Source organism: Salmo trutta, chromosome 34 (genome assembly GCF_901001165.1).
Source record: "Salmo trutta chromosome 34, fSalTru1.1, whole genome shotgun sequence".
In the NCBI taxonomy this organism is placed as follows: domain Eukaryota; kingdom Metazoa; phylum Chordata; class Actinopteri; order Salmoniformes; family Salmonidae; genus Salmo; species Salmo trutta.
This window is the reverse complement of record NC_042990.1, coordinates 17,408,055-17,421,340: the sequence shown is the minus strand read 5'-3', so window position 1 is coordinate 17,421,340 and position 13,286 is coordinate 17,408,055. Positions and strand designations below refer to the sequence as shown.

Here is a 13,286-nt window from a genome sequence, read left to right as displayed (position 1 = left end):
CAAAATCATTAATATGGAGTTGGTCCCCCGTTTGCTGCTGTTACAGCCTCCACTCTTCTGGGAAGGCTTTCCACTAGCTGTTGGAACATTGCTGCATGGAACATTCAGCCACGAGAATTAGTGAGGTCAGATTGATGTTGGGCAATTAGGCCTGGCTCGCAGTCGGCGTTCCAATTCATCCCAAAGGTTTTCAATGGAGTTGAGGTCAGGGATCTGTGCAGGCCAGTCAAGTTCTTCCACACCGATCTCGACAATCCATTTCTGTATGGACCTTGCTTTGTGCACGGGGGCATTGTCATGCTGAAACAGGAAAGCCTTCCCCAAACTCTTGCCACAAAGTTGGAAGCACAGAATCGTCTAGAATGTCATTGATGCTGTAGCGTTAAGATTCCCCTTCACTGGAACTAAGGAGCCTGAACTGTGAAAAACAGACCCAGACTATTATTCCTCCTCCACCAAACTTTAGGATGAATTGATGCATTGGGGCAGCTAGTGTTCTTCTGGCATCCGCCAAACCCAGATTTGTTTGTCGGACTGCCAGATGGTCAAGTATGATTCATCACTCCAGAGAACGAGTTTCCACTGCTCCAGAGTCCAATGGCGGCGAGCTTTATACCACTCCAGCTGACACTTGGCATTGCGCATGGTGATCTTAGGGATCTGTGAGCTTGTGTGGCCTACCGCTTCACCGCTGAGCCGTTGTTGCTCCTAGGCATTTCCACTTCACAATAACAGCGCTTACAGTTGACTGGGGCAGCTCTAGCAGGGCAGAAATTTGACAAACTGACTTGTTGGAAAGGTGGCATCCTATGACTGTGCCACATTGAAAGTCACTGAGCTCTTCAGTAAGGCCATTCTGCTGCCAATGTTTGTCTATGGCTGTGTGCTCGATTTTATACACCTGTTAGCAACAGGTGTGGCTGAAATAGCCGAATCCACTAATTTGAAATGGTGTCCACATACTTTTGTGTATATATACTGTATTTCAACACAATGTTCCATTATGGTATCAGGTTTCAAATGGAGAAGGCATAGCTGTGTTGATGAATGCTATGGATGCATCCTTAATGGTACCCTATTCCCTTTATAGTACACTACTTTTGACCAGAGCCCCAAGGGCCAATTTGGGACTAAGGCCATGTCGGGAAGAAACAGGCTGGAATGAGGGGAGAAAAGATTTTGGCACTTCTAACTGTTCCAGTAACATCATCTGATCGACACATTCAACCTCAACATCTAGCAGAGAGAAAGGTGTAATGGGATGGTGAATCAATACTATGGTTCTCTGTTCATCCCTATCATTATACAGTCATACTTTATTGTCTCTCTGGTCATCCCTATCATTATACAGTCATACTGTATTGTCTCTGTTCATCCCTATCATTATACAGTCATACTGTATTGTCTCTCTGGTCATCCCTATCATTATACAGTCATACTGTATTGTCTCTGTTCATCCCTATCATTATACAGTCATACTGTATTGTCTCTCTGGTCATCCCTATCATTATACAGTCATACTGTATTGTCTCTGGTCATCCCTATCATTATACAGTCATACTGTATTGTCTCTCTGGTCATCCCTATCATTATACAGTCATACTGTATTGTCTCTCTGGTCATCCCTATCATTATACAGTCATACTGTATTGTCTCTCTGGTCATCCCTATCATTATACAGTCATACTGTATTGTCTCTCTGGTCATCCCTATCATTATACAGTCATACTGTATTGTCTCTGGTCATCCCTATTAGCCTTACACAGGCTAGAAGACTCTCCATCACTGTACATCTAGATTATGAAGTCTCTCTAGCAAGCTAAACCATAATGAATATTAGGCCCACTTAAAGAAAAGTTTCACCCCAAAACTATCTTTTGGCATTTGTTTCATAAGTCAATTGTTGATATAGCCCCAAAATGTTTAGCATGTTTTGGTATTTTGTTTCTAATGAAACAAATACCAAAATATCGTTTTGGGGTGGAGTTTTCCTTTAAGTGTTGAACCCAGAGAGCCGTGTAACCTACAGTACATATTCTGTCCTGAATTTAATCAGTCCCTTAACGAATTCCGAACAGAGAATAGCCTAAGCTGTTTCTTTATTGCTTTTCTCAGCTTTAGCATTAGCATATTCTGGTCCCTAATGGGCATAGATGCTATCATACTAGCCTGTTAGAGATATTAAACTGTCATTTGGATTGCAAAATGCATTCTAGTGTAACGGAGCATCAGCCGGAGTGTCTTGGGCTATTGAATCTGTACAGGGCTAGTTCTGGCTTGCACCGTGAAGACCACAGTGACCAAGTAAAGCTGTACAATTACCAGGTGTTACTGATTTGATGAACACATACATAAGACAGATATCACTAGCTTGTTGTCCCATTAAAATCCTGTCACTACAGCCGTGGTTTCAGTTTGGTCTAGCTAAGCACTTCGCTGGCGTTCAATCAAGTGGTGCTATCAGAGTTCCTACTGACTGAAATGAGGTTTGGTTCGTATCGCTAACATGACCCAGCCTTCTAAAGATGGAAGACCATTACCAGTCTTCTCTTTTCAATTATAAAGGCGTGAAGATTCCATTAACAAGACAAACAGGCCTGGACAATGAGTACAACTTTGTTTTTAGATTTATCCTTGAACATTCATGCCCTTTTTAAGATGGGAGACTGGATTCACATGTCTAGTATGCAGGGAGGTAGAGGGGCAGACGGACCCTTTCAGTCCCATTGTTAAAAGTAACTCATGTAGGCCTCTTCAGTCATTACAGAGAAATGTGAACAACCTTTCTCTGCAAGTCTGAGAGACACTGGCTTTATAGAGCCACCTCACCTCCTGACTCTACAAATGTCACAAGTACCTTCCTGTTCTTGGAAACCCATTGACATCAATGGTGTTCCTATGAAAGAGGAGCAGGGAAGAATAGTCTGTCTGGGTCAAACACGTGATTCTTTCCCTCTGGTCTTTCGACTTAGCGTCAATGTGGCTGACTGACGTCATGTCTCTAAAGGAATAATAGCCCAGCGGGATGATGTTCCTCATCCAATCCAACGTGCCCTCAGACATCATCAAGCACAGGAAGTGGCAGGCAGCATTGCCGTCAGCTGCACTTTGCAATCAGCGGTCCGTGGGGGCTCAACGAGCTCTCTACGTCAGAACCGGACAAATTCAACCACAGAGAGGAGGAGGGAGAAGGAGGGAGAAGGGGAGAGGGCGCGCGTAGGGCACGGCAGCATACAGGGTCCCACTTCATGTGAAGAGGAAACGTTAAGAAGCTGCCACTGTGTGGGCTGTCGGTACAATGGCCTGAGTGACAGTCATTGTGTGGGCTGTCGATACAAGCGCATGAGACAGTCTATCATTCATTGTACTGGGATTTATATAGGGGTTGGGCTCACTCTGGGTGACAATGTCTCATAGTGATTTTCTTGAAGGTCGATGTCCCTAGAGTTGGATAATGGGTAATAGATGTGCAGTTATCTGTTTTCACTCTTTCATTCCTCCATCCCATACATTTTCCCATATGGATTTTCCCATGTGACAATGTCACAATACAACAAGTTATTGCTCACGTACAGTGCCTTCAGAAGGTATTCACACCCCTTTACTCTTTCTACATTTTGTGTTTGAGCCTGAATTTAAAATGTATATGATTTTGTCACTGATCTACACACAATACCACATAATGTCGAAGTGGAATTATGTTTTCAAATGAAAAGCTGAAATGTCTTGAGTGAGTATTTAACCCCTTTTGTTATGGCAAGCCTAAAGTTCAGGAGTAAAAGTGTGCCTAACAAATCGCGTAATAAGTTGCATGTACTCATTCCGTGTTCAATAGTGATTAACATGATTTTTGAATAACTACCCCATCTCTGTACCTCAAACATACATACAATTATCTGTAAGGTTCCTCTATCGAGTAATTAATTTCCTGAACAGACTCAACCACAAAACAGGGAGGTTTTTCAATGCCTCGCAAAGAAGGGAATCTATTGGTAGCTGCTGATTTTCCCTTTGAGCATGGTGACATTATTAATTAGGCTTTGGATGGTGTATCAATACACCCAGTCACTACACAGATACAGGTGTCCTTCCTAATTCAGTTGCTGGAGAGGAAGGAAACTACTCTGAGATTTCACCATGAAGCCAATGGTGATTTTAAAACCGTTAGAGTTTAATGGTTGTGATATGAGAACTGAGGATGGATCAACATTGTAGTTACTCCACAATACTAACCTAATTGACAGAGTGAAAAGAAGGAAGTCTGTACAGGGAAAAAAATATTCCAAAACACGCATCTTGTTTGCAACAAGGCTCTAAAAGTAATACTGCAAAAAAAATGTGGCAAAGAAATTAACTTCTTGTCCTCAATGCAAAGCGTTATGTTTGGGGCAAATTTGAGAGAAAAACCTTGTTCAATCTGCTTTCCAATAGACATTGGGAGACGAATACACCTTTCAGCAGGACGGTAACCTAAAAAACAAGGCTACACTGGGTTTGCTTACCAAGACAACATTGAATGTTCTCATGTAGCCTAGTTACACTTGTTGAACAAAGTTTAAAATGTATCAGGGTTTCATTTTTAAAGCAATTTATACAGTTAATTCTGATTATGTAAAGAGGTCAAAGTTATGTTGACCTCAATATTCTGTAATTGTGTCTGATGTATACTGTAAATCTAAGCTTTCCATTGATATATGATTAAAGGATATACGTGAGCAATAATGTGTTGAATACTGGTAAAATCCCAATGGGATGAAAGAGTGATAACATAGCAGTGCAGCAATGGCAGCGTTCTCTCACACATTTTCCAACTCTAGGGACAAAGACCTTCAAGGCAATCGTCACCCCAATTGAACTCGACAGCCCAAATTGTGGGGTCTGGCCCATGGGCTAATGTTTTAGCTACCTTGTGTAATTCATTTTGTTCAGCCATCTCAAATCTCAGCATTGGCAGTCAGATCATATTCAGAGGATTTGTCTGTCTGGCTGCTGTTGCTATGCAATCTCAAGGCTGACCTCTTGTTGTTCTGGATTATTGGCTTATAGCTAGCTACACAGTCAGAACTGAACACACTAGTATCAATTTCAGACACACCTAATCAATTTGGGGAGAAAATATGGCAAAAAATGATAGGCAATCGATGTGCAGAGTAGAGTCAGTATTTCCCGCTGTGAGATGGGCTAACCTTGTGTTAATTGGGTACGGTGCTGCTCTGAGATGCAGGTCTCTATCTCTGGGTCAGACATCAATAGCCCCAAGTCAAGTGGAAATTGCTGCTCTCTGAACTGACAATGCCAATAAAATAGAAACTGGTTGTCAATGGAACCTAATAGATAGGTGAAAAATGAAATGCTTCAGGACAATTGTTAATTGGCTTTGAATGTATGATTGAGGCTCCCCCTAAGTGTTTTATTTTTTTTGTTTTCCCCCCAATTTCTTGGTATCCAATTGGTAGTTAGTCTTGTCCCGTCGCTGCAACTCCTGTACGGACTCGGGAGAGGTGAAGGTCGAGAGCCGTGCGTCCTCTGAAACCCAACCAAGATGCACTGCTTCTTGACACAATGCCCACTTAAACCGGGAGCCAGCTGCACCAATGTGTGAGGAAACACCGTACACCTGGCTACCGTGTCAGCGTGCACTGCCTGCCACAGGAGTCGCTAGAGCGAGATGGGACAAGGACATCCCTGCTGGCCTAACCCAGACAACGCTGAGCCAATTGTGCGCCGCCCCATGGGTCTCCCGATCGCTGCCGGCTGCGACAGAGCCTGAACTCTAACCCAGAATCTCTAGTGGCCCAGCTAGCACTGCGATGCAGTGCCTTAGACCACTACGCCACTCGGGAGGCCCCTTGAAAGTGTTGGTTTTAACAATAAAATCCACTTCCATTTTCTGTATATTTCTCTCTTCAGTTTGCTCCTCTGTTTATGCAGCGTGGTTGTTAAAGTGGAACTGGCAGCATATTAACTACTTTGCAGATGTGAAACGGACAATCCTATCAGTAAAAAAGATCTAATTCCCAGTTTATGCTTCAAAACCAACTTTCTAAGAGGTTTTAAAAATAGGTTATACTTGAATCAAAATTCCATGAGGAACAGTAAGAACTTTTAGGCAAAATAGATGGATGCAGTTCAATGCATGATTCATGTAATTCACCAATACGTTTCTTGGTAGTCCCAAAAATACTGGGTTGTAAATTACAGCTGGGCTGGTACATTGTTTGCTGCCTCCACCTATTCGGGATCCACTGTTTCAGTTTCAATGACTCAATATTTTGAACATAAATGGACGACTAAGGCAGGGTATGTCAATACAATCAAACTAGCTAGGGCAATGATCACAAGTCAGTCCTAACGTGACTAATAGGCTAGCGCATGTCAAACCCAAGGCCTGCGGGCGAAACGGGACACAGTGAGTCAACGTTACAGCCTGATGGACTCGCATTGGTGAATTCAACTTCGTGTGTGCTGTTTTACAGCGCTCAGCGGAGGGAAAGTGTACAAGCCCCATGCCACAGGCCTAGCTAGGCTTCTAAAACGTTGCTTTGGTTTTTAAAGATTGACAATGAATAACCAAAAACGGCTACAGAAAACCATGCAACGGAGAAACATGTAGGCCTATTACAGCAGCATGTGAGCAGTATCCTAGGCTGGCTCCTCGACTACAATACATTTGGAGTGCACCATGCAACACTGCTGCATGAAACACCGGCGATCCATGCAGTGCAAAAAACACGGAGCCTAACTTTAGCTATGTCATTGGAGGAGTGGGTGAGTGACTGCCTTCCCACCCATATCGTTTTTCTTTGGCTATAGACAGAGATGCAGGTGTCAATTGGCTAGCTAGCCAGAAATGGGAATCGCTTCGCTAGCTAACTAACTAGCTATGTTAAACTTGAACTGTTTCTGAGTTGTCAATCAAATGTGTTCGGCATCGATCAAATGGGCGGGTAGGCAAGTTCCCATTCCAGCTGTAAGAATGAGCAGGCTACTATTCCCCATCGTTTATCAGTGCAATTCTGACGGCCAACTAGCTGAAAAAGTTTGAGAGGGTTTAACTAATGTTCCCTCTTTTAGATTTGAGCTCATCTTGCTCTGGCTTGCATTAGTTGTTGATCTTGTTGTTGATGTGCATAACTGAGGGAGAGAGATCCTACCTTTTCATGGTTATATTATCAATAGGACTGTGAAGTTCCCAAATGTAAGAGGACTCCCGTGGTGTTTACAGAAATCCATTCGGGTGTATTTTGTGGCTCTTGGCTAATACGTTGTAATGATCTAAAGTCGCGCTGTTGCTACTGCTTGTAAACACATAGTCCAGTTCAAAGTGAATCATGCCAGGCCCGTGTTCAAATGTTTTATTTGAATATAAGCCTACTGTATCTCTCTGATTGGCTGTGGCGCACCAGTCTGCATTGACTCGATGCTGGGCAAAACATGTTTTTATGAGGTTTTATTTGCTGCAGTGTCTATTAATTGTCCAAACACGTGCCCGCTTTCCCACTATATATTGCTATAGCATTTTCACATGTCTTACTATATGTGAAAATGACCATATCTAAGTGTTCACTTGTCAGAAAATGTATTCTTCCTGGGGGTATATATGAACAGATTTTAATAACATTTCATGTTGCTAAAACACTGTCAGTTCTACTTTAAGTTTGGTATCTAGAAACAGACTGTATACTGTTTTCTCTTCTTGATTGACCCTCTCCTTGCCTCTCTCAGGTACAGAGAAGGTGCGTCAGGCCCAAGGCTGTAAACATCTCCATGTGGTGAATCCTGACTGGCTGTGGGGATGTCTGGAGCGCTGGGAGAGGGTGGAGGAATCACTGTATCCACTGAAGGAGGACTTCACCAAGACCCAACGGTATACACACACACGTACACACACACACACACACACACACACACACACACACACACACACACACACACACACAAAGTCACAACAGTACACACACTCGCACAGTTATCTGATGGTGTTTCTGTCTTTAGGAGCAACAGCCCAGTCACGTTCCCTGACCTCCAAGGGTCCTTCCAGAACCCCCGGTTCCCCCCCGCCCCCCTCCACCACCACCCTCCAGCTGCCCCTGAGGTGCGGACGTACGACCCGGTCACGGGGAAGCTGATTCGCCGTGGGCCTCAGGCCTCCAGACCACCATCTTACCTCCAGGCCTCCATGTCTGCTGCCCACGGCGACCAGACCTCGCTCAGGTACTGACCTGGCAATTCAACTGTGTTCACAACTGTGTGTGGCGTGTACTTTCGGACAAAGTGCACACATAAGCCATGATGATGATGGATGACATGCGTGTTCAGATCGGTCCTCTTCTCTGTGTGTGTCCCATCAGATGTATTGATATCTGGGATTGATGGTTGGCTTTTCAGGGCGTCTAAGTATCTAGTAAGTCTTCTTGCCCCCCTCATCACTAGATGAGCGAGGACGCCAGGTCTCGTACCAGTTAGGACATTCTGGAACGCAGCTTGTCTCTGTCCTGTCCGTCTCTTTGCTCTGATGGCTGCTATATGGTGGCAGGTAGCCTAGCGTTGCAGCGTTGGGCCGAAAGGTCGCTGGTATGAATCTCCTAGCCGACTAGGTGAAAAATCTGCCTATGCCCTTGAGCATGTGTTGTTGTTTAAACCCTGCTCTAATTGCTTCTATAACTTGCTCTGGATAAAAGCGTCTGCTAAACCAGGGTTTTCCAAACTCAGTCCTGGTACCCCCCCCCCCTACACAGCTGATTCAAATAACCAACTCCTCATCAAGCTTTGATCATTTCAATCAGCTGTGTAGTGTTAGGGCAACAATCAAAACGTGCACCCAGGGGGGGGGGGGGGCTCAGGGGGGGCCCCAGGAACAAGTTTGGGAAACCCTGTGCTAAATGACTAATGTAAATGTTTTGCCTTACATTTAGTTGACGCCGGGCCCTGTATACAGAAGAGCTCTGAAAACTTTGTCAGCGTTCAGAAGATGTAACAATAACTCTCGCAGCGCTTACAGCTTTAACGTAGAGAACAGTGTTTGGTCTGTTAATCATATTTCTGTTAGTAGGCCGGGTACCAACTGTCTGTCTAGGAGCCGAGCAGCAGGTGTTTACGCTGCAAGGTGGCCCCCCGACCGACCCAGCTCCCTCTAATTAATACATATATATATATATATATATATATATATATATATGTATGTATATATATATATATATATGTATGTATATGTATATATGTATGTATATGTATATATGTGTATATATATATGTATGTATGTATGTATGTGTATATATGTGTATATATATGTATATATGTATATATGTGTATATATATATATATATATATATATGTATATATATGTGTATGTGTATATATATATATATATATATATATATATGTGTATGTGTATGTGTATATGTATACATGAGGCCCACAGCCTATATGCTGTGTGGATTTTTCTCCTGGAATGAAATGATTAGCCAATTCCTGCTGGAGTTTCTGCTTGTTCATTATGTTCTACAGCTAGAGGTGAAGATGAATTAGGATGTTAATGCTGGAAAAGTCTGTTTTGGAGGAGAAATAAAATACTCGGGGCTATGATGAATGTGATGGGAAACTGCTCATTAGTCAGCAAGCAGCTTCAATAAGTTGTATTAACAGATTTGTATTTCCCAGTCCAATCTTAATGTTGTATATTACTTGCAGTGTCTGCATGAATTTCTGTTTTCAGTAGTGTAGGTAGCTTCTTTACCCATAGTTTGTCAAGATTAAATCTGTCTCACTTTAGAAAACCTTCTGTCCTTCCTGTGTGAGTCACCAAAAGCATCTGTCACCTCGATTGGTGTGTACAAAAGAGTTAACATCCTAGGCTTGGTGTTGGTCTCAATTAAAATGTTTTCCTTTGAGCCGGCTCCAAATGTTGTGAAAAGTTTTCATCTCTAAATTGGCTGGCGTCTGTTTACCGGACGGTCTCTGCCGGTGGCTCCTCAACTTTCTGCTTTGAGACAGAAAAGTCATGTTAATAACATCATAATGAAGCTTTGCAGCAGAGCAGAGTTTCTCTCACACACACACACACACAGTGAGGCACAATGCTGAATTTTTGTTACATAAAACCCAAATTAGAGAGAGATCATCAAAGAGGCTCCGCGCCCAATTAGAGACCACCAGGAGGAAGTGCTGCCGCCTGCAGTGCATACTGGGTGATGTGGAGTGTCGTTCCCCTCTTAATCGCTCAATACTTTCTTGGTTTCTGGGCAAAATGTTCCTCTCAACATCACCACTCAGTGGGACCAGCCTGTCTCAGCTGTTTATCCTCAGCTAGCTACACCCCTGTTCTCAACGAGGTCCTCTAACCAGATCTAACAGGACAATAGTGAGGACAGTAGTGAGACGTGCCAACCCCAGGACTGTCTACTCTATCCTAAACAGATATTATTTGTAGAGCCCGACCGGTATGGTTTTTTTTGTGTCCGATAATTATTCCGACTTTTCCGGGGACAAACGTACCGGTATATCTGCCGATATACTGTTTTACTGCGGGGATTGAAAAAGTGTTTTTCAACACTAAATTCGCAAACTGCCATCCAAAAGAGCAATTGTCCAGTAACTTCATATGCTGATGTCCTACATTGTGAAAATAATGCCACAGCATGAGAATGAGCACTAGTGTTCAGATCAGCATGAGAATGGGCACTAGTGTTCAGATCAGCATGAGAATGGGCACTAGTGTTCAGATCAGCATGAGAATGAGCACTAGTGTTCAGATCAGCATGAGAATGAGCACTAGTGTTCAGATCAGCATGAGAATGAGCACCAGTGTTCAGATCAGCATGAGAATGGGCACTAGTGTTCAGATCAGCATGAGAATGGGCACTAGTGTTCAGATCAGCATGAGAATGAGCACCAGTGTTCAGATCAGCATGAGAATGGGCACTAGTGTTCAGATCAGCATGAGAATGGGCACTAGTGTTCAGATCAGCATGAGAATGAGCACTAGTGTTCAGATCAGCATGAGAATGAGCACTAGTGTTCAGATCAGCATGAGAATGAGCACTAGTGTTCAGATCAGCATGAGAATGAGCACTAGTGTTCAGATCAGCATGAGAATGAGCACTAGTGTTCAGATCAGCATGAGAATGAGCACTAGTGTTCAGATCAGCATGAGAATGAGCACTAGTGTTCAGATCAGCATGAGAATGAGCACTAGTGTTCAGATCAGCATGAGAATGAGCACTAGTGTTCAGATCAGCATGAGAATGAGCACTAGTGTTCAGATCAGCATGAGAATGGGCACTAGTGTTCAGATCAGCATGAGAATGAGCACTAGTGTTCAGATCAGCATGAGAATGGGCACTAGTGTTCAGATCAGCATGAGAATGGGCACTAGTGTTCAGATCAGCATGAGAATGGGCACTAGTGTTCAGATCAGCATGAGAATGGGCACTAGTGTTCAGATCAGCATGAGAATGAGCACTAGTGTTCAGATCAGCATGAGATTCTCTTTTCATCCTATTTATTGAATATCGGTCATCGTTGGAATTATTGGCTGATACGTTATATCAGTAAAAGTCCAATATCGGCCGCCGATATCAGTCGGGCTCTAATTATTTTCCCAGTCTCACCTTGGCTCCACACACACAGCCTCACCTTGGCTCCACACACACAGCCTCACCTTAGGTCACCTTGGCTCCACACACACAGCCTCACCTTAGGTCACCTTGGCTCCACACACACAGCCTCACCTTAGGTCACCTTGGCTCCACACACACAGCCTCACCTTGGCTCCACACACACAGCCTCACCTTGGCTCCACACACACAGCCTCACCTTGGCTCCACACACACAGCCTCACCTTGGCTCCACACACAGCCTCACCTTAGGTCACCTTGGCTCCACACACACAGCTTCACCTTAGGTCACCTTGGCTCCACACACACAGCCTCACCTTGGCTCCACACACACAGCCTCACCTTAGGTCACCTTGGCTCCTCACACACACACACACACACACACACACACACACACACAGCCTCACCTTTGCTCCACACACACACACACACACACACAGCCTCACCTTAGGTCACCTTGGCTCCTCACACACACACACACACACACACACACACACACACACACACACACACACACAGCCTCACCTTGGCCGTCCTCATATATCCTATAGCCTAAACATTCTGCCAAACACAGTCTCTAAGCCTCACTCCTTAGGAGCTCCTTGTAGCGTATCCAAGGATGTTTCTGTGTTCTCCATCTGTAAAATACTATACAGTAGCAGATACCACTCATCAGTAAAATACTATACAGTTGCAGATACCACTCATCTGTAAAATACTATACAGTAGCAGATACCACTCATCTGTAAAATACTATACAGTAGCAGATACCACTCATCAGTAAAATACTATACAGTAGCAGATACCACTCATCTGTAAAATACTATACAGTAGCAGATACCACTCATCAGTAAAATACTATACAGTAGCAGATACCACTCATCTGTAAAATACTATACAGTAGCAGATACCACTCATCTGTAAAATACTATACAGTAGCAGATACCACTCATCTGTAAAATACTATACAGTAGCAGATACCACTCACTGGGAGAAGTGATTGTGTTGTAATGAAGGTCATGCACAATGTGACTGGACAGGAGGAGTTAGCTTAAAATAGACTTATCAGATTCGTCAGTGAAGGGCAATATTCTAAGTAGACCTCATTTATAACATATGTATCCTGCTTGGCTTAAAATGAAGGAAATATATCTGTAATTTCCTACTATCCCAGTGGATCTCTCTCTGGTCTGCAATCCGCTCTGTCTCCCACTGGGAAATGTCTCATTTTCACAGCGTTTAAAAGCCCAGAAGTTGCACCCCTCCTCCCGTCCTCCCTCCCTTCCTCTCCCTCCACCCTCTTTCCCTTCTTCCCTACATGTTCTCCCCCTACACTCTGTGGTACACATCACAGATGCGTCCTGCTTTGTGTCGACGTCCTAGATTAAAAAAGGAAAGTTTAATGGGTAGCATCTGTCATTTTTATTATATTCATTTATAGTTTTACTGTATCATTCCTCAACATCTGTCCTTGACTTTCTCCCGTGTCTTTGAAAACGCACGCACAAACTTGAAATGTGGTTTGTGGCCTACCACATTTCACCTGCCTTTGACAGGACAGGACAGGACAGGACAGGACAGGACAGGACAGGACATGTCTGTCTGTCTGTCTGTCTGTCTGTCTGTCTGTCTGTCTGTCTGTCTGTCTGTCTGTCTGTCTGTCTGTCTGTC

The 13,286-nt window shown here is 43.7% G+C and overlaps 1 protein-coding gene across 4 annotated transcripts in view; it reads left to right on the top strand.

The window, feature by feature from the left end:
• Nucleotides 1-13,286, top strand: part of LOC115173721 (RNA polymerase II subunit A C-terminal domain phosphatase) — a 134,455-nt gene that overhangs the window by 32,977 nt on the left and 88,192 nt on the right. For all 4 annotated transcript variants that reach the window (XM_029732061.1, XM_029732062.1, XM_029732060.1 and 1 more), the window contains 2 exons: nt 7,726-7,867; nt 7,996-8,214. In XM_029732061.1, coding sequence (XP_029587921.1) covers nt 7,726-7,867; nt 7,996-8,214 — 361 coding nt within the window. The remainder of the gene's footprint in view (nt 1-7,725; nt 7,868-7,995; nt 8,215-13,286) is intronic.